The sequence below is a fragment of the Phoca vitulina genome, unplaced genomic scaffold (assembly GCF_004348235.1).
Source record: "Phoca vitulina isolate PV1807 unplaced genomic scaffold, GSC_HSeal_1.0 scaffold29, whole genome shotgun sequence".
In the NCBI taxonomy this organism is placed as follows: domain Eukaryota; kingdom Metazoa; phylum Chordata; class Mammalia; order Carnivora; family Phocidae; genus Phoca; species Phoca vitulina.
In genome coordinates this window covers 12,357,130-12,379,235 of record NW_022589732.1, presented here as the reverse complement: position 1 = coordinate 12,379,235, position 22,106 = coordinate 12,357,130, and the positions used below count along the sequence as shown (strand labels likewise).

At 54.8% G+C, this 22,106-nt stretch overlaps 1 protein-coding gene across 1 annotated transcript in view; it reads right to left on the bottom strand.

The window, feature by feature from the left end:
• Positions 1–22,106, bottom strand: part of CDH23 (cadherin related 23) — a 359,724-nt gene that overhangs the window by 275,155 nt on the left and 62,463 nt on the right. The window contains 3 exon segments of the mRNA XM_032423932.1: positions 11,200–11,292; positions 11,404–11,451; positions 12,026–12,168. Of these exon segments, the coding sequence (XP_032279823.1) occupies positions 11,200–11,292; positions 11,404–11,451; positions 12,026–12,168 (284 nt within the window).

Below are 22,106 nucleotides of genomic sequence, written 5' to 3'. Positions count from 1 at the left end.
ACCCTCCTGCTGTGTTTCTGCCTCCTTCCTCTCAGCCCAAGTTTTGCTCGCTGCATTTAGCTTCCTGTAACTCCCTTCCCTGCAACCCCCCCGCCCCATCCTCCTGTCCCAGCAGCTGGACAGCTCCATATCCACCTGCAGAGATGAGCCTGCCCCTGCAGAGTCTGCCTAGAGCTGATGCCTGCAGGGGAGGGTCCCGCCAGGCTCTCGGGTGCGGGCTGCCAGCTGAGCACTCCGCACACACCATCACAGCCCCTGGCAGAAGAGCACTGTGAGACGAGCACAGTGGTACCTGCACAGTGGGAGCCCTACCTGCACCACACCCATTTCAGCAGAGACACGACCATTTCCCTGGGGATTCAGAAATAGAAGCGGTGAGCACAGGATTCAAACCACTAACCTTAGCACTGATCCTAACCACTGTGGGAAGCGACCTCCGAGAGGAAGCCGCCTGTTCCATAGCTCAGGTGGTAATAAAAACCAAACAGACTGCATGCAGTAAGATGAATATAGACAAACATATTCCATGGGGATAGAAGCCAAGATAGAGGTTACCTGTAGGGGGAGGGACTGGGAATGATGAGGGGGCTTCTAGGTGCTGGAGAGCTTCTGTTTCTTGATGCAAGTGTGGTTATACAAATATGTTCACTCTGCAATAATTTGTAAAGCTAAACACTTATGACTGTTCGTTTCTCTGTATATATGCTTAAGTAATACATAGACTCAAAAAAAGAAAAAAATAAAACTCATAAAGCTGGTGGGGAAGGAAGCCTTGGAAAAGATACTCCAGTGGTTAATCTGTCCCCCTTGCATGAGGCTTTAAGCTCAAGGCCTTCCTGTCTGTCCTGTCTGTCCTGTCCCTGATCCCCACGATGACATGGACGGACCCAGGATTACCAATCTCATTTAACAGAGGGGCAAATTCAGCCCTGGAAGCAGGGGGGTTCCTCACACAAGTCTCCCAGCTGTAGGTGGTGGAGCTCCTGCCCCCTCCAGGGTAGAGCTCATCCCACTCTAACTTGCTGAGCTGTGCAGACAGGTGACCAAGACAGGGGGAGCTGCCTCTGGCTGAGCCAGCCCCAGGGAGGCTCAGCAACCAGACCTGCATCCGGTTAACCTCTTCTGCCCACAGTGGGGTTCTGGGACTATCCCAGGCTGGAAAGGCCAGGCCAGGCTCAGGAGGCAGAGGGCGGGTCTGGGAGTGGGGTTTCGAAGCCAGCATGGAGTGGGTATAGGCAGCAACTCCAAGGGCAGGGGGTAAAAGAAGCCTGTGCCTTCAAGCCTAGCAGAGAGAAGACCAGGTGAAGGGCCTAGGGTCGGATCCCAGCCAGCCACCTCCAGAGGGAATAACCTGGCAAGTCTGACTTCGCTAACACTGGGTTTGCCTGTCTGTGAAATGGGGACATAGTACCAACCTCCCCCACTTCATCGTTCCAAGGAAGGAAGGAAGAATAGGATTTGGCTAAATGGAGGAAGAAGGTGCAGGGGGCATGGGTGAGAGCATCTTGGGGGAGGGCACAGCACGAGCAAAGGCAGGGCAGCAGGAAAGCGGCCACCCACAGTGAGGATCTAGGACAGGAAGCACAGGAAAGCCCGGAGCTTAGACCTCACGGGAATGGGATGGATTTCTAACCTGTAGGGTTTGTGTTGGGAATGGCAGGAGGCGTGGCTGGGCTCAGACAGGGAGATACTGAGAAGGGAGGGGTCTGTGGGAAACGGCCTTCTCAGAGGCAGGACTGGGAGAGGGACAGTCCTGAGCCTGTGACCCTCCTGGACAAGGACGCGACCGGACGTTCAGTTCTTTGTGGCTGGCAGTCCCTCACGCCTGCGAAGTGGGCCGGCCGATTGGTGATGAAGACAGTGAGCAGGGAAGATTACATGTACCTAGTGATTATGCCCTGGGTGAAATCTCTCGGCTGTATTATTGCATCTGGAGAGAAGAGCCGGCTTTTTCATCGACGGACAGGAGGCTTCCACTTAAGGTTATTACAAAGAGGGAGAGCCCAGCCCCTCCCAGCTTCTAGCCAGTGCCACAAAGTTGCAAAGTAATTAAAGGCTGCTAAGGAATCAGAGAAATTATAATAATTCCATCAACCAAGCGCCTGCCCGCTTTCTCTTCTTTACCCCCTCCTGGTAGAAAACAAGGTGGGTCAAGCAGCCTGCAAGCATATCCACACCAGCCTCTTGTGTGGGGGGCCTTGCTGTCAAGGGGGCTGCCAGGCCTGTCCCCAAGCTGTTCTGACAATACTCCAACTTGTTTGGGTAAATCGAGAGGCTGAGACAAAATTCCAGGGTCCCCAGAACAGGAGAAACAGCAGTGGCATGCTGGCGGTCAGTCAACACACTCAGACGGCCCCGGTGCCCTACACTGGGAGGCAGCCCGCCAGGCCACCGCTCTTGAGCTTGCGGGGGCTGTAGGAGCCCAGGAGACAGCGCCCCTCCCCTCTCCCCAGCCTGGCTCTGGACATCAGACCCCCCCTGGGCAAACAGCACTACCCCTCCAGCGGAGGGATGGAATTAGGCTCGTGGGTTCTGGAGACCATTTCCCTGAGAATCTTCCCCGGTCCCCTTATGTCTTCAGTGGTTTGCCACTGACTTGCGGGGAGACCCTGGGGAAATCGTTTCCTCTGCCTGGCTTTGTCGACCTCTACATGCGGTTAGATTAAGTCACCTTGACGGTCCCTCTGGTGCTGGTTCCAGGGAGCCCATTTGGAACGCTCTCAGGCCATTACCAATTATTTCTCGGTGACTGCTTCCTTTTTTTCTTGGTCATATTTTCATTTCATGTTTTCCACACGTTTCCTGCCCCCACTGGACTGTAAGCTTCCTGACCACTCACACCCCAATATCAATCAATCAGGCCATAGCAATGGAGCCCATCTGTCAAGCTCCTTGGACCCCAAGCGACTTTCCTGAAGCTCTCTGAGAATTCTTCATAACAATGGGAATACCTGTCACCGACCCCAAGAGTGTGGTACTTCATACACGGGCTCTCCTGGAACTTTCACACCCCATCTGTAAAATGGCTCTCCTGGAACTTTCACACCCCATCTGTAAAATGGGGTGTACCCCCATTTTACAGATGGAGACACTGAGGCTCTGAAAGACCAAGCATCTTGCTTGTGGCCTCCCGCTGTGGAGTTAGGACCTGTGTGTTCGTGGCTCCGTCACCCGTTGCCACAGTAGGGATCAGGGTCCCCATGTCACTGATGGCGCACAAGTCCTTCCGACCATCAGTGTCCTCAGCCGGCTGCCCACCCAGGGTCTGAGGAGACCCCACTGCCTGGAGGAAAAGGGGTGCAGGCAGGAGACCTGGCCCTTCCGGCAACAGGCCCCACCACAGGGGAGAGGAGACCATTTAGAGAAAGGGGATGAAGACAACAGGGGAATTCCGGGCACGTGGGGCTGGCAGCCCAACCATGTGGCAGGAGCATCTCCTTGCAGCCGGCCCTCATCTCCTTCCGTTTAGAGGGTCTTTACTCAAAGGGCAGGGGCACAGTTAAAGGTGTCCCGGCATGTGCCAGCGAACCTCTGCTGCATGCGAGCTGGGCTCTGCCCCCGGGCCCCTGCTTCATATTCACGGCAGAGGGTCCTGCAGCCATTGCAGCAGAATTATATGAGCCCCCAAAGACTCCCAGCCAGAATCGGCGAGGAAACTGGTGTAATGAAGAACATTATTACTGTTCAAACAATATAATAATTTTAATTACATCTGGGCTCCTTCTGTTCCCTGCTCCCATGTTGCCCTCTCTCCTTGTGCGGAGCGTGGTGGAGGGCGCTCACAGCCCTGGCCGTGCCCCAGTGGGCATGGGAGGAGGAGGTGCCGCGGTGGTTACGGGGGCCCCGGAGGAGCAGGCTGACGTTCCCCTGTAGGGACGGGTCTTCTACTTCTCACAGAACAATGTTGTATGCACGTCCAGTGACCCAAATCTTAGAGGCAGGGGCACACTAACTCTGTAGGTCACTAGGTAGGGGTGTTACTACGACTACGGCAGGGTCTTGACCTCCAAAGGTGGTCCTCACTCTAGAGAGTGGGCAGCGGGCTCCGAGTGAAGTTTCTCCACTGGATTGCTACAGTCTGTGTATGGGGTGTGTGTGACAGCCCTCAGCCGTGGATGGGGGTAAGCTGTGGATGCGTGAGGCCCCGAGCTCCCTGCTCACCTGCCCCCATCCTGGCTCTACGGGGTCTCATCTTTGCGACTTTGGGCAAATTATAAGCAGGCCAAGGCAAAGCTACAAAAAGACGCATGCAAAGATGCTGAAGATGACAAAGAGCAAGACCATTGCTCTAGTTGAAAGTATACTCAACTCCGGGGGACTCGGAGAAGTTGTGGAACTTCTCTTGGCCTCAGTTTCTCTCATCTCTAAAATGGGAACAAAAATTCTCCCTTAACTTACAGAGTTGTCATGAGGACAAATGAAAGATAGGGAAAATGCTCGGATATAGACAAGATGATATTACCTCAATAAGTATACACTCACTGTTCCACATACATGCGTGTGCGCACACGTACACACACACACACACACACACACACACACACACGCCCCATTCCATCTCAAGACTATGTAGAAACAGGGGGCCCTGCTGCTCTGCCCACGTGCATATGTCACTTCATCGCTACAAGCACCTGCTGCCAGAGAGGAGGTGCCTGTCACTGTGCAGACGGGGGGGGACCAGAGGAGGTCCAAGCACCTCGGAGTGCTCACTGAGGGGCACAGAGACATGGCATAGCTTGGGGCTGCCGCCTGGCTAGAATAAACTACTCTGGCTCTGGTCAGCAGGATCCAGAGCCCCTGAGATGATTTATTGGCCTCCCTCTCCCAGATCAATAGGTGGGTGCTTATAGATGCAGAGGGGGCCGCCCGGCACCATGGCCCCAAGGTATAAATTAATATGGCCTGTCAAGGGACCATCTCTCCTGGCATGAGAGGTGACACTCTCATGAGCAGAGCTGACATCTCAGGGCAGAACGGCCGGCACAAGCCAGTGTGAGCCCCCCTGACCTCCCACCTCTCGCTGCAACCCGAGGATGCAGTTTATAAATCATTCAGCGTCTGATGGGCATGCCGTGAGGAGGACAGCTGGGGGGCAATGCTGTCGGCCCCAGTGGGTGCTAATAAGTCTGGTCATGCCCACCTCTGCACCCTCCGGCGCTCGCCGTGTGCCCACTGCACGAACAGCATGGCTGCGATTGAGGAACTGGCGGGCAATAGAGGGCACTAGAGAGCTCCAGCAGTGAGCTCTCAGGCATCCTGTGAGGTGTGGGCACCCTCTCCACCCCAGCACTGCCCCCGCCCCGGACACTGTGAGCAATAAAGGACCCCTCGTCCGGGTGAAGAAAGCTGGTGGGGGCAGAGCCCTTTGCATGAAGGCTCCTGCTGTCCTCCCAATTGTCCAAGAGGCAGAGGGAGCAGTGGGGCTCTGCCCACCTGTGAAGTTCTCGTCCACAGGCTGGGCCCCGGGCTCGGAGTGGAGGGCACACAGTCCCTGCTCAGGCTGGCGGGGGAGACGGATGTACCACCGAATACAGCCTCGGCCGTGTGCCGGACACTTGCTTATGCTGGGCCCTGTGCAAAACACTTCCCGCACACGGTCCCATTTACTTGAATCCTCAAAACAATTTTGCAAGGCAGGCTTAATTATTTCCATTTTGCAGGTAGAACCAGGCCTGTCTCCTAATCCTGGCTCCATCCTTGGCTAGCTCTGGGCAAGTCACGAAGCTTCTCTGTTTCCACGCCCATACCCGTGGCCTGGGACTAACAACGTGGCTAGCCTGTGAGGCGGCAGTGAGCACTCGGGGAGCACCCACATGCATGGAAAGCACGGCCTTGGGCACAGAGGGAACTCTCAACAATAACAACAGTGTCAACTTATTATTATCATAGAAATGAATTACTTTGTTTCACTGACACATGCTCACCAGGAATCTCCTTCTCCCTGCTTTCCTGTCTCTAGTAAGGAACTCCAGAGAGGAATGACTTTCATCTGTCCTTGCTAAGTGACATGGAGAGACGGGGTGGCCTTGGGGGACCCTGGCTTGGACCATGTCCCCAGCCATGGCTGGGGGTGCTCAGGCCCCTGTTTTCTCATTCCAGTCCACCCTTCCCCTCTTCCAGCCTCCTCCCCACCTCACAGCTGGTCACCCGAAGCCACGAGTGACAAAGATCTATGCAGGACCTATCTGTCACAGTGACCTGGGCAGGGACCCAGGGAGCCTACTCCCAGGCCAGCTCTATTTCCACAAGGGAACACTGGGTACCAGTGAGGGACACACATACCCCAACAGCCACTGGCCCCTCTTCAACAGGATCCCTGGTCAGGGGTTAGGGTTCACTTCCCTCTTTTGGAAATTCCAATATATGAAAAGAAGCTGAAGGACAGAGAGTATATGATATTCAGAGACACCATAATCTCCTTCTGTGACTACCAAACTTCTACACATCCTGTGAGGTCCCAAACAAATAGCCCCTGTGTAGAGACTAGGTCATTCCTTCCACAGAGCTTCCCTCCTGCTTTGCACACCCTAAGCTACCATGGCATTTAATACATTTATATGTAGTTAGACCTCCTCTTACTTGTCTTTCTCCCTGTAAAATTATCTCCCCCGAGGACAAGACCTTGGTCTTAGTCACCAGCATTTTACTGAATATACAATGAGCCACAAACAGGGCTAAGGGCTTTACCCCCCTGCATTATTCTATCTCTCACAATGACCCCACAAGGCAAAAGTGTGGCTTATCTCATAGATAAGAAAACTGAGGTCCAGAGAGGTTAAGTCACCATCCAAAGTTGCACAGCTGGCAAATGGGAAAGTCCTTTTACTCTACCCTACACATCCGAGTCAGCTCAGAATCCCTGGGCCTTGCTCCATGGCTATTCGGCGAGTGTTTGCTGTGTTCGTTTAAAAATAAAAATTGGGAGTGGATCAGGGCATGGTGGGTCAGCTCTGGGCTTCAAAGGACCGGCAGAATTGAGTCAGGCTGAGAGCGGAAAGAGAACACTCCAGTACCAGTTAGAACAGTACAATGTATGTGTGTTGGAGCAAGAGAAAAGAGAGACGCAGACACAGGCTCCCGGGCACTGAATCGGCCCCTGGGCTGACAGCGCCATCCACGCGGAGGAAGCCGGCAGGGAAGGCAAGAAAGGTAGGTTGAGGCCAGGTGGATAACAGCCTCAACTGCCCAGCTATGGTGGCTGAACCTGTCAGAACTTCAAGGACACGGCCGTCCCTGAGATTACGGAAGCCCTCCTTGACTCCCTGATCCGAGGAGCCACCTGGCACCATCCGACTTCTAAACTCATACCCATCTTCCAGCCTCAACACCCCGGCCCCAGGGTCACCTCTCCGGGGCACACCTGGAGGGCTGTGGGGGAGGGGTGGCCCCAGGAGGACACAGGGGACAGGGCAGCGCTGAAGGTCAGCGAGGCGGACACACACCCCTAATGGAGGTAGTGGAGCGGGGCTGCTGGGCACAGACACAGGCAAACACGTTTGAGCAAATTGGAACGCCATAAAAGTCTATTACAGCAAATCAAATAGCAGTCAGCAAGACAGCCATTAGCCTGAAATGAATACACGGGGACTTAATGAGGTCTGTCGAGGCTGGCTTGGTGAATTAAGTTGCCAATTCTAGCAGGATTTCCCTTTTCTTTACGGACTTGAAAGCATCCACGCTGCCTCGTTAGGGCTTCGACAAGTGAATTGCAGGGCCTTTCACCCTGATAAAATGGATAATTACATGTAGAACAGCTTAGTGAGGGGAGAGGGCTGGGCAAGAGGGGAACCAGGAGCACAGAAACCCAAACACACCTGTCTGACTTCTCCTGAGCAGGGGCAGGGCCAGGCAGGGGGTCTCGGGAGGGAGAGGGGCAGGGCTGCAGGGCAGGGGGCCAGCGAGCTTCTCCTGGAGAAAGGGGCAGGGCCTGGTCTTGATCCGGACTTCCACCCACTCCTTTTCCGGGCCCGAGGACACGGGTCCCCATGGGCCATGTCTCCGGGACTTGCTGTCACCAGGGGAGTTTGTTAAAAATGCAGCTTTCTGGGCTGGCTCTTTCCAAACTACTGATTCAGGGTTGGAGGAGTGCAAGAGTATGTATCCTAACTAGTCCCCCAGGAAATTCTGATGGGGAATGTTTGGGACCTTCTGGTTCCTCCCTTCTCTAACACTCAGTTCTGAATGGTTTCTGAAACTCATGGTTTTCCTACTTTAGCTCCAGGGCTGGGGAGCTCAGTACATCCTTGGGAGGGTAGGGGGGTAGACTGTGCACTAGGTTTCAATATTAGAAAGTTCTTCATTAGGTAGACCTAGAATTTGTCTCCCTATAAACTTGCTCTTCACACCCATCCTTGGGTTCTGGCACAACAGACCCCCACATTATCAGGGCCCCTAGGGCTGGGGACAGTGGATGCTGAGAAGGTGAGGGAGAGGCGGCAGGTGGCTGGCACGACCCGAAGAGGAGCTCAGTAGATGGAAACAGCCACGGAAGCTTCTCTGCCAGCCCTTGAGGAATAATGAAGTACTGAAGGAGAATTAGGAGCTTCTCCTGCTGGGATTTATCCTCAGACCACTGGCTATCAGCCCTAGAAGGAACCTGGTCCAACTCCCCAGTTTAACAGCTGTTGGAACCAAAGCCAGCAGGGGCAGTGATAGGCTCAGAGTCTCACCCAGCCAGTAGCTGGCACAGCCAGGACTAAACCCCAGGTGTCTTGACCTACAGGAGCTCCACTGCTCACCTTGGCAAGCGTCAGCTGGAAAGCCACCTCCTCCAGGAAGCCCGCTGAGATTTCTCTGATCACTTTGGCAACCCCTCAGCACGGACAACTCACAGGGTCTCCAGGGCCCCCCTCTTTCTCTGGTTTGCATTCTCACCCTGTTCACTTCCATAGGGCCTCCGCCACACATCATGCTTCCGAAGGGCAGGGGCCTGGCGTTGCCAGGGTGCTCTCCAGGCCAGTAGGAGAGCCCAGGCTCAATTCTGGGCCAGGAGCCAGCAGGCCGTTCGCTGGTACCTCAGCTGGGGCCTGAGCCAGGCAGCTAAGTTCTAGCTCAGGTGACCACACCAGGCCAGGGCTGGTGGGTGCCAAGCCACCTCGGGTCAGGAGTGGTCAGGCCTTCATCCAGCTGACACCACACCCCACCGGCCACACCCAGCAGCCCTAAGTAGGGCATCACGTATCAAGTCAAGGAGGTGACCTGGGGATGTTTACAGGCAAGTAAACCACACAGGCTGTCCTCCATTTACAGGCAAGTAAACCACACAGGCTGTCCTCCAAGAGCCATGTGTCCTTGTAGCTGGCCCCTCTCAGCCCACCCTCTCCTCATCAGATGCGTAGCAGGCAGGCTGCTTTACCCTGCCGGTCCTCTGTTTTTATTAGGTAAGGAGGACTATGGCCCAGAGAGGGTAAGTGACATGCCCAAATGGACTCAGTGGCCTGGAAGCAGAGCAGGGGCTGGGCCTGGGGTCTCCTGCCGCTGGTTCTGCCTCCTGTCATTGCGTGTTCTTCTGGCCTTCCAGGTCTCTGTGTGGCGAGAGCCTGGCACAGTGCCCAGCCTACAGAGACACTCAATAAATATTTGTTAAATAGATGACTGACTGAAGAGGCTCTCTCCTTGGAGGCAGAGGCCTTCGGAGAATCCCAGGGGATTCCAACAGGGTGGTGTTGGAGGTCATATCTCCTGGCAAGGTAGTGAGGAAAAAGCCTGGCCCTGGCCCAAAGGCTGGGGAGGAGGGATGTGACCTCTCGTCCCCTTCCCTGTGAGGGAAGACAGAGGGCAGCCATGCCTGCCAGGATGGCAGCTGAGCAATGGGTCCAAGGCTCATTAACTCTGAGCCGTGCCCTTGGTTTCTGAGCCTGGGCCCAGAGTGCAGGCAGGCACGTAGAGACCCTCAATTAAATTAGGGAGACTTCCAAATGAGAGGGGGCCCAGAGCCAAGCTGCAGTCCTGGACACGCTGGCCACAGCTCAGGGCACTGTGTCCCCATGCTTGGGACTGTGGTTTCTCCCTCCTTATGCTCTGCCCCATTGGGGGAAGGGCGCGGGAACCTCTGGTGTGTTCCTACCCACACACTTGTCCTCACTTTCCTCCATCTGGCACAACCATAGGACCATTGGCTCATAGCTGAGTGAGGAGGGCCGGGAACAGGAACAGCATGAGACAAGGTATCATCACCTTGGAGGGAATCTGAGGGCTGCCCTGGGAGTCAGGAGGCTCAGGGTCAAAGCTATGTGACCTTGGCTAAGTCACTGTCCCATACTGAGCCTCAGTTTTCTCATCCACAAACTGAACAGATATTTTCTAAAGACTCTTCCAGTCTCCTGATCCAGTGACATATAATATAAAGGGGCTGGAGCTCAAACGCCGTGGTGCTGACCTGCCTCTCCCCAGTGGATTCCATCTCCAGTCCTTCCCAGGCCAACCCCTTATTGCTGCCATTCAACCCAGAGCCCTGAGGGCAGGCCCGAGGGACACCCAGCAGAAGCTCTTTACCCACCACCTTCAAGGTCTTTGAATGGCTAACTGCCAGCCCAGAAAACTGCCATCAGTCACTGGGAGAGGGATAGTAAGCCATGAGAACCCTAGTTCCATTGGGAGCCAGCAGCCAGCTTATTAATGAACCGTTTGTAATGCAATAATTTGTACTTCTCAATTACCAGCGATGGTTTGGTTTTACATGCATGCACTCATGCAAACACACTCAGAGTACACAGACGACCCAAAGGAGCAGAGAGGGCCAGGGAGACGGGGGGCAAGCATAAGGCTAGGGAAAGAAAGTCCCTTCCTGGAGCTACTTGCTTCCTGTGTCCTGGTGGGGGGTGGGGGGTGGTTCTGGCCACAGCTGGAAAGTCTGGGGTCGGGCCTGCCAATCCACGTGCCCGAGGCCCACACTGGCTATGCGTGGAAGGAAAGAGGCCACAACACCTGCTCCTCCCAACTCCTGCCCTGCCCCGCCTCCAGCTGGAGTTGTGGGGCTCATCCCAGGCAGGCCTTCTATCAGACCCGAGGCTACCACCAGCCCACTCTACCTTCGGAGGTGTCGGCACGGTCGCCAACCTGCCCAGAGCTGGCGCTTGGGCTGAGGGGTGGGCGGCAGAAGCAGAGCTGCAGTTGCCCTTTCCCCAGCTTCAGCCCACTCCCAGGTAGCCCTGGAGCAGCAGCGCCCCGTCCCTCAAGCGCGACCCTGGGGGCTCCTACCTCAGGGATGCGGACGCTGTAGGGCTGGTTGTGAAATGTGGGTGCGTTGTCGTTCACGTCCCCAACCTGTATGTTCACCTTCCGTGTGATCACCTGGCAAGAGAAGAGTGGGGATTTAGTGTTGGCGTGGGCCCCTTGCCTCTTTCTGCCCAAGGCCCCAGGAGTCTGCCTCCCAGGACAGCAGGGGCCTCAGGAGACACTCACCCCCTGGTGGTCGCTGACAGAGAACTCCACTGTGAACTCAGACTTGGTCTGAAAGACAAGGGAGGGAGGGAGGGAGAAGGCAGAGTTAGAGAGAGGCACGCTGACGTCCTGAGTCCTGGGCCCTGGGCTCTCACCTGGGCTCGGCCTCTAAATTGCTGTGTGATCTTGAGCAAGTCACTGGACACCCCTGAGGCCCCTTCTTCAAATGTGAGGAGAAAACAAAGGTTGGGGTTTCAAACTCATACCTTAATTTGCTAAGGGCTGCCTTGTCACCAATTCCTGGGTCTCTGGAAAGTGTCCTTTAGGGGAACATTGTTCCCGGGGGTAGACCTGTATACACCACGGAGCCACCATTCTACGGGGGATGAACCCTGGGTCACTGTCCTTCTTGCCCGTCCAGGGCTGTCCCTTGCTTGGAGACACCCCAACCACCCCATTCCAACCCCAAGTCCGACGTCAGCACTGGCCCTGGAAGAGGGACACCATTTCGGCAGGAAGATGCTACTTGGGGGTCAGGATGGGGCCTCAGAGGAAGGCCCCTAAAAGATGATGAGCCAGCCTCGCGCCTGTCTGCCTCTGCCCCCCAGGAAAGACCCGGGGCAGGGGTGTGGCCAGGCCGTACCTCTCTGTCCAGCGGCTGCCGCAGCCACACCACACCTGTTTCAGGCTCTACGGCAAAGAAGCGGGAGGCCTCCTCCCCAGACACGCCGAACACCAGCGGGTCATTGTCCATGTCTCGGGCCAGCAACTGCGTCACAGAAGAACCTGCAAGAGCCGTGGGAGAGATCAGAGGGCAACTCCAGGCGGCTGGTCTACTCCTCAGCACCTTGCTAAGGCGGCTGAATCCCAGCGGAAACCGCCACCCCACAGACCGCCGGCAGGTCACTGGGCCTCTCTGGGCTCTGACCCCGGCTCCCTGGCCCTACCCTGGCCACTTGTCACAGCGTGTATGTGCCCGTCATGGAGAACTGTGGCTCACCATGTTTTAGGCGGCTAACGGACGGCTGTGATCTGGGCCTGTCCCCCTTTTTTTCTGATTTTAGTGTGGAGACTCCCTCCTCCACGTGGCTCAGATGAGGGCAGGCCCCTTCAATTCTTCTGTACCAGGATGGACACGTAACTCAGCCGTAGCCAATCAGAGCATTCCATCTCCCTGGTCGCAGGGATTGGTTCAGGGATGAGCACGGGTCCCAAACAAGCCAGTCAAGGCCAACCCTGGGACTTGTGCTGGAACCACTGGGAAAGGGGAGCCTCCTTCCACCGGGGTGGCCACCTGGGCCCTGCAGGCACCCATCTCTGGCACCGCCCAGGAAGGGTCGGCCTGAGAATGAGGCCAGCAGGAGGAAAACAGAGCCAAACGGTGCAGAGACTCCGTTTGAGGGCGTGTGGCCAGCTGCGCCTGAGTTTAGCTTTAACCTCTGGACTTCTCAGCTATATGAGCTAATAAATCTGCCTCCCCTCACATTTTTTTCTTTGGCCTGAGTCCGTTGAGTTGGATTTCTGCTTTTTGCAAATGGAAGCACCCTTTCTAATTGACAACGTATTACAATACTTGGCGTTTACCCAACAGTGACTAGGTGCTGGCCTTGTGCTAAGTGCTGAGGTAAACAGAGATTAGGAAGATGTGGCCCAGCCCGCAGGAAATCGAGGCCAGAACTGGGCTCAGGATGTGGTTTCTGTTCACAAGAAGAGGACTGAGGTGTCCCTGTTCCCCAGGAAACACAGCCCTGGCCAGAGGTCCCCAGGATGCCTGGCCTACAGCCCTGCCTAAGAAGCCCTAGTGTGGGGTACCTCCCCCTCCCCCCACCCGGGGATCACAGCCCTCCCTAGGTAGGCTTCGGGCAGGGTGACCCACCCCCTGGTTTGTCTGGGATGGAGGCAGGACACATACTAAAACCAGAAGGTCCCAGACAACTGGACAGGCTGACCGCCTTAGCTTCAGGAGGTCCCTGCACCTCCGGGAACTGTGCAAAATGTCATGAGTGCACAGTGTCACAAAGAATGATTAAGTAATTGATCATGGCCCACAGTTAGTAAACGGCAGAGCTAGAATTCAGATCCCAGGCATTCTGGGTCCAGAGCCCTTGTTTGTTTCCACAACCTGACACATCTCAACACTTGACACGTGAACTCAAGATTCAGGACTTCTATGGACATGATTCTCTCAGACCCTAACTGGAAGCCTAACGCTTGGAAGATACTGGGCAATCACTGGGCTCTGTGGATATGTCAGACGGAGTACTAGGCTCATTCACCCAGGTTCTCTCATTAAATCCTCCCAGCAACTCTTTTGGTAGCCATTATTCTACCCACTTTACAGATTAGGAAGTTGGGGATCAGAGAAGCAAAGTGTCCTCTCCAAGGTCACAGCAGAGCAGGATATGGCAGCATCCAAGGGGATGGGGAGGAGGTGAGAAGCAGGAGGAAGAGGAGTAAAATCATGGAACAGAGTCGGAACAACCTCAGAGACCTTTTGGGGAGCCCAAACTTCCCACTTTAAAGATGGAGAAGCTGAAGGCATTTCGCCAGTTTCCCAAAGTACAATGGTGGGGGACAGAGTCCATAGCTAGAACCCAAATTTCCAGACTCCCAGTGCAGGGCTGCTTCTGGTTGAGGAAGCAGGAGGTATATGAAGTCATAGATAAATCAAGCGCATCTCCTCAAAGCATCTGTGTTGTTCAGTGGCAAGCAATCGCTTTATACTAAAATAAACGGGGATATTTCTGAACACAATGTAACACAATGTAACAATTTATTTTTTAAAATGGAACCTAAAGCTATAAAAGAACTTCCAGCCTCCCCCTGGGATGCACATTTCCTTTCTGTTCCCCTCAGGTGTGCTTTAGCAGCAAAGTTTGGGGAGCCCTGAGCTATTTCCTAATGCTTTGGGGAGATCCCATATGAGGAACCTGAGGCCCCGAGCGGTCCCGCCTGCGCACAGTATGACAAGTCCATGGCGGCCCCCTGGAGTGAACGCTTCACCTGCCAACCACCATCAGGATCCAGCCCACTTCGGGGATATGGGACCAAGCTCTCTGCTGGCCGAGTTCTGGAAAAGACCACACTGGCCCTCCAGCCAAGGTCATACGACTCAGCCAGATATCCCAAATGGCTCTCTCAGGCCCGATGCTCAGGCCCTTCCAAGAAGGGGGGCACTGGGCAGAACATGGATGGGGCCATCAGCTGCTGTCACCCACCCTATAATTTCCTGGACTTTTATCCATTTTCCCTTCAATTATGTGCTGCTCAAAATGGTCCTTTTCGGCTTCCTCACAGGCTCTTGCCTGCTTATGCCTTCTTTGTGTCCCAGGTAATTGCTAGTGACCTTTTCTAAGTGTACTAATTAAAGGTGCTGATTTAATATTATATTTAAGACAAGACGCCCCGCAATTTTCCAGCTGGGCACAAACTCCCCCACCCAGGGCTGTTCTGCGACTCCGCAGAAGCTGGGCCTCGCTTTGGCTTCTCTTGGACACAGAGCTCTTTTCTCCACCAGGAAGCCTTCCAGCCACCCCTGTTTGCACCATTCACGCAGGAATGAGCCCAATCTGTGGGGCCCCACTCTAGCCCAGTGGTCCTAGCTGCAGCCACTCAGGAGAATCATCCCTGGCTGTGGGGCCCTAGGGTACACACATCACACTCTAGGTTTGCTTCCCACCTGAGAAACAGATAATATGCCCTCCGATGCAGACTGTGAAATACCTGGAATTTTGTTGTGTTTTCTTCCAAAATTGTGATAAAATAGAACACAAAATGCAACGTTTTAACCATTTTAACATATACAATTCAGCCATATTAGGTACGTTCACAGTGTGGTGCAACCATCACCACGATCTGCTTCCAGAATATTTTCATCACCCCCAAAAGGAAACCCATACCCACTCAGCAAGAATTCCCCATTCGTTCCTCCCTCTTCCTGGCAACCACGAAACCACTGAACGTCTCTCTGAATTTGCCTGTTCCAGATACTTCATATAAATGAGATGCTATGAGGAGGTAGTCTTAGTCTTTGTGTCTGGCTTCTTTCACTCAGAATAAAGTCTTCGAGGTTCATCCATGTTGTAACATAGTATGTAATCCCTTTCTATGACTGAGTCACATTTTGTTGTAGGGAGAGACCACATTTTTTGTTCATCTGTTGATGGATTTTTGGGTTGTTTATTGTGAATTGCGCTGCCATGAACATTTGTGGGCAGGAATGAGGAATGAGGAGTGGAATTGCTGGGTCCTGGGTAATTCTACATTCAACCTATTAAGGAGCTACCGAATTGTTTTCCACAGTAGCCGCCCCATTTACATTCCCACTAGCAGTGGATGAGGCCCAGAGCGATTTTCAAGGGTAGGAAGGATACTCAATGATTGACCGGGGCTAGACAACCCCTTGCATGGTGGAGAGATGGGAGCTGGGCAGCCCTCCATCCCAGATGCTACTGGTACCCAGCCCGCTAGGCCTCAGCACATCCCACTGTCACAGACACCAGCCCGACCTCCAAGTGCCAACCTGGGACTCTTTGCTGAGGGTTCTGGCCATCAGAGACTGCTTCCCCCACCCCGGACAGGCTGGATGTGCCAGGGATTAAGAGCCCCAGCAGCACTGCTCGAAGAATGACTGATGCAAGGTGGTGGATAAAGAGATGGCAGGTAACCACTCCAGCTCCCTTACCTCTCGGGGGGCTAATGCAGAGGCGTGTTGTACGCTGCCTCTCAGAGCTCCCCACTGGGACTCACCCCCAGCGGCCTGCGGTGCTAACTTGGTTGGTCCTGCATCTTCACCTCCCTGTCTCACCTCCTCACTCCTCACCTGCGTTTCCTGGAACCCCCTTTCCAACAAACGATTTGCACCTGAACCCTCATCACCAGGCCTGCTTTGGGGGGGAACCCACAGAAGATACCCCCTAAAATTGTGGCATCAGAATCACCCAGGAAGTAACAGTATAGACCCCCAGGCCCTGTTGACTCAGTTGGCCCCGGGGGTGGAGGGGGAGCCCAGGGTGTGAACTTTTATACAGCAGCCCCACTCTCCCTGCAAGAGACCCTGATGCCCAGCCAGGTTGGGAAGTCCTGAGACTGCTTTATAGCAGGGTGATCTTCAAATATTTAACAATGGGCATAGTACAGGCATCAACCAATCAGAAAGGATGCCGGCCATAAACAACCGGACTGGTGCGTACCGTCTGTAAGTCAGCCTGGTTTATGGCTCCCACTGTAGATGCAAAGAAAAGCTCCTCCGGCCCCAGGATGATTTAAAGGCTCAGTCTGAGGGCTCTTGGCTCAATCAGTGCTTGCAGGAGAACTCTCTGTTCTTGGCCCCCCCACCTTTACCCTCCCGGGGAAGGGTAACTCCACAAGGCTGGCCCCCTCAGCTCTGTGCCAACCCAGCCCAGGCGGGGGCCAAGCCTCTCCTCACGGGGAGAAAGTGGAACTTTAAAGAGCTGAAGTCACCGCATGCCCATGCCCGCAGCAGCGTTACTCACAACAGCCGAAATTGAGAAGCAACGCACATGTCCACTGATGGAAGAAGGAGTCCACAACATGCGGTCTATACATACAATGGAATATTATTCAGCCTTAAAAAGGAAGGGAATTCTGACACACTCTGCAACATGTGAACCTTGAGGACACTTGGCTGAGTGAAATAAGTCAGTCAAAAAAGGACAAACGCTGTATGATTCCCCTTACATGAGATACCCAGTGTAGTCAAATTCACAGAGACCAAAGGTCAAAGGGTGGAGGCGGGGGCGGGGGGGGGGGGGGAGGAATGGAGAATTGTTGTCTAATGGGTATAGAGTTTCAGTTTTGCAAGATGGAGAGAGTTCTGGGGATCTCTTGCATGACAACACGAATGTACTGAACACTCCAGAACTGTACATTAAAAAATGGTTAAGATGGTAAAATTTTTTGTTATATTTTACCACAATTAAAGAATTTAAAGCCCAAACTTAAATCAGATTATGTCCAAGGCCCCAACCATCTGGCCTGAGGCAGCACCCTCCCACTGCATCTCGCACAGGCTCCCGGGCTTACCCCTCCCAGACCTGGACCTTCTTTCTGTTCCCCAACAGTTCGTGGTTGCCCCAGGGCCTTTGCCCTGGTTGTGCCTTCTGCTGGGCATGTCCCTACCCTGCCAGCTTCCTCACTATTCCCCTCTCAGCCCAAGAGTAACCTTCTCAGAAAGGCCTTCCCCAATACTTGATCATACAGACGGAGTCTATCTAAAGGGACGCCCCGCCACTCCGAGTCCCTGCATCTTGTGTCACTGTCCTCACAGCTCTCCTTGCTCTGAGCTGATTGTGTTTGTTCACCTGACTTGTAGACTGCCTGCCCCAGCCCCCTGCCTGTCATACAAGCACACCCGTGTTAGCTCCGTGGGGGCCACGGCCTGGCCTGTCATGTTCCTTGTTGTACCCCTAAACCTAACACAGGGGCCTGGCATCCCAGGGGCGCTCAATAAAGAGCCGCTGGGTAAACAAATGAGTCCTGCCAACTGTCTAGAGGTGCTAGGCGACAACAGACCCCAAAGTCATGTAGATCTGTGAGCCACAGAGAGGGGAGAGAGTATAGCCAGTTAATTCCTAATTATGTGTACTAATGGACAGGAAAAAGCATGGCTAATCAAAACCTCATAATGCTCAAACCAGTAGTGCTTGCTTTTGGATGCAGGCAGAATCATAGCTGGGTGCTGGCTGGGGGTCCAATCTCTCATGAACTAGCCCTGCATCCCATTCTTGGGCAATGTACTCCAACCTGGGGCCATGAACTCTATCCTGTGGCCTTGTATCCCATCCTGGGGTAATGTCCTCTGCCCTGGAGTATTACACCCTATCCTGGGGCCATCTACCCCATCCTGGGCCATGGACCCCATCCCCCGGGTTGTGGACCCATCCTTGAGGCCGGGTACCCCATCCTGGGCAGTATATCCCACCCTGGGTGCCATGTACCCCTTCCTGGGGCAGCATACCCCATCCTGCAGCCCAGGGGCCCTGGTTGGGGCGGGGATCCACTCAGTAGGCTACAAATGCCCCTGAGACGCACAGGGCTGGTGACACATCTCCGTGGTGGCCTCAGTCCCTCAGCAGCAGGCCCCGTCCATCTTCCAGGCAAGGGGTGGACAATCACAGCTTTCCCCGCAGCCCTGCTGGGCCCACGCTGATCGCTGAGATGACTGCTATTACTATTATTGTTGTTTTTGCGCCGAGGGGTGAGGGCTGGGACTGGCGTGTCATGCTCTCCTGGAGAGCTGTGAGTTTTGCCCGCTAGACGAGGGGTGGGCCAGAAGCTCAGGCAGGGCGGTGGCCACTGCAAGCCTTCTTATTTATTCTGGATGGGGGAAGATGAAAGCTGTCCGTTCCCCAAACGCAGAGCAGGAACCACAGAACGGATGAAGGGCCGGAGAGCATGCTGCGCTTCCCCCTGGCAGCGGCAGCATCTTCTTCCTACAGCAGCAAACCTCCAGCTGTGCCCACCCTGCTCAGACACCTCCGTGGTGCCCACAGATTTCAACCCAACTCCTTCCTGAGATGACCGACGGCCCCCAACCTGCGCTTGACTCCCTGGCAGGTCACAGTCCCACTGCGTCCCTGGGCTCAGCCCGCCAGGCGGCCGCCAGCCCTCAAGCACACCATGGTTCCGCGTGTTCCCACGTGTGGACTCCTGTTGCTCGTCAGCCTGGAAGGCGGCTCTGCCTCCCACTGGCCCTCAATCCCCGTCATCTGTAAATGCATGCCGCCGGTGCTGCCCTGGTCACAAAGTTCTCTCCCCTCGGCGCTCCCTGAGCCACTGTTCATACCTCTGTGCAGCAGAGAGAGGGCATCACCCCCTGAAGACGGAGGCTGAAGTCTTGGGACATGCTTTCAAATCAAGTGAGAACCACGCAGACAAAGCCCCATATTGTGCAGAGGGAGAAGCAGGGGTCCTGGCTGGGAGACGGCTGCTTGGGACATGGGGATTGGGGAGTGCAGTGGGAGTGGCTGAGTCAAGGAGTAGCAGATGGCGGCCCCCAGCCCCAGATGAGAAGCCATGGGTTATGACCAGATCTTTCTGAGAATAACCACTCCCTGCTCCCCATCGCCACTGAGCCTGCCTCACAAGCCCCATGCCCACCCTTCTCCTCCTGGTCCTGAGGGGCCTAGCTGTACTGGTCTTGGTCTCTGCCAGAGCCAGGAGTGCCTGCCCTCCCCCCTCTCCCCTGGGATGAGCCCCCCAGAGCTGGGGCTGGCCTTGGAGCCTGCAATCTCATTTGTCTCTCCTCTGGGATCAGACAGGCCGGTTAAGTGCCTTGATTTCTGCGGATAATCTCATTTGTCTCAGGTTCACCCTCCCCATTCTCCTGCCTTCCGTCAGGCTCCTTCCTCCTAATCCCCCCCAGGAGCTTGAACTTGGTTTGACCTCAGAGGAGCTGATTTTTGTTTGGGTTTTTGTTGTTGTTGTCCTAGGCGGCTTTACCCACCTGGGGGAAGCCAGAGTGAGTTCTGACTTGGACCCCTGTCCTGAGAGGCTGGTGGCTCTGAGCCTGCCTGCACTGACCCAGGTCCTCACCCTCATCAGAAAATCCTTGCTCTGGATAAAGGGCACTGTCTCTGTCTCCAGAACCCAGGAGCCATCTTCATGTCCTCTCTCTCCTGCAGCTCGGTCCACTCAGAGTAGATGGCATGAACTGTCTGGGGGGAAAGGAAGCTAGCATTCATTAAGCACCCACTGTTTGCCTGGCACCCTGCTCAGTGGTTTTCATTCATTCTCACTGTCATCTATTTCCCATCATGACCCCCCAGAGAGGGGTTAGCATCCCCACTATACGGACGAGAAGAGTGAGGCTCAGAGGGGTAAAATGACCCACCCAAGGTCACACAGCTAGGAGATGGCAGAGTGAGGTTTTGAACTCAAGTCGGTTTGACTCAGAATTAGTGTTCCCTCCACCACCCTCATGGTTTTTTATCACAAAGCCTGTTATCCAAGCCCTAATCTGAGCAGCTAAACACTGCCCTCTCCTCACCCCACAGAGATTGACCCCCACAGAGACCCCCAAGCCCCCTCCATGTTTTAGGCTCCTCCATATTTTAGGATGCCCTGGACCCCGGGGGTTACTCGGCTGGGCTGAAGGTGAGTATCCTTGAGGCACGGAGTATGGGGACTCCCTCCCATCACCCTGGCTTTCCACTGCCCACTTATCACATGCCAGCAAGATGGCGATTCCCTCCTGAGAGTCAGAGTCGGGTGGCTCACCTGGGCACACAGGTGTCTGATGGCCAAGGGGGCAAGCTAATTCAGCAGAGAAGAAGGAGGCATTAAATAGAGCAGGATGATATAAACCAGAGGTTTTGGTGGCAGGGAAGAGGAGGAGCCCTGTGTTACTGTTATCTTAAAGTAATGAAGCCCAAGAGGATAGATCGGACATTAAATATTTGAAGGACCCAGTCCAGAGTCTCAGAAACTCAGAGCTGTTCCACTTCTGGCACAAGAGACACATAAAATCATCATTGCCAAGGGCTGCCAGGCCGAGCAACAGACACCGACGTGCTCTCAGCCCCTACAACCTTATGAGTCACAGAGAGGTCACATTACTTGCCTGAAGTCACACGGCTAGCACCTGACCGAACTGGGATTGTTCAGTGACTCCTCTGATCCCCATGACGCCATTACAGTCCTTCCTTCCTTCATTCAACAAACACTGCCCGAGGCCCTGCTCTAGGCACTGGCGATACAACCATGAACCAAACAGACAGAAGTCCGTGCCCTCCTGGAGCCACCATCCCAGCGGGCACACCTGCACACCCATTGTGCCACACGCTTTCCGTGGCGGTTCCCAGGCCCACGGGGGAAGCACGAGCGTGGGTTCAGGGTCTCGTCACCGTCCAGACAGACGGATGAAGAACTGCAGTCCTGCCCTTTGCCCTGCTTCACGGGCTGTGGCCCCAGGATGAGCACTCGGCAGGAGGACACGGGACACAGGATCAAAGGGCACAGAAGATACTTCGAGAGGAAGACAGTCTCAGTGACATCCCTTTATAATAAGACAGAGGGAAGTGGTCAGGCCTAGAACTAACAGGGCTGGCGCTCAGCCACAACTTCCTGTGTGGACCTGTATGACCATGGGGGGGGGTGGTCCCCTCCCTCTCCAAGCTCCCTCTCCCCGCGGACACCACGAAGGAGCTGACATCAACGGCCAAAGCACAGAGGTCCTTGGGGAGAATCAACTCCAAGCCTGGCAAGTGGGCCTCGGTTCATGTGCTGGGCCGGTCCCCAGGTCGTGGTTCCACAGAAGGATCTTGAGGCTGCATGGGTTCAGCAGGACAAAGCACTGTGATCCATTAGACACCTGCTGTGAGCAGGGGATGGGGCGGTGGCGGGGGGGGGGACTGTACACATGCCACGCTCACACTCTTGATGAGGCCAGCAAACTCATTTAAATAGGAGAAAGCCGGGCTGAGCAGCTCCGTGACGAGTCCACGGCCGCCCAGCTAACAGCTACAGGCGGCAGAGCTGAGACTTGATCAGTCTAGGCTCCTGGTACTCCTTCCGCCTCACAACATTCAAGTCCCATCCGGTTCAAGTGCCTCCAAGACTACGGTCCCGTTTGCCACACCACGTACTTCCCGGGAGACACTGGGGGAAGTGGCCTGACCTGTAGGGCCTGACAGCCAGGGTCCGGGCTGGCCTGGATACTCTTTTCTGCCCAGGAATAGCAGCCTGAACAAGAAAGAAAGAGC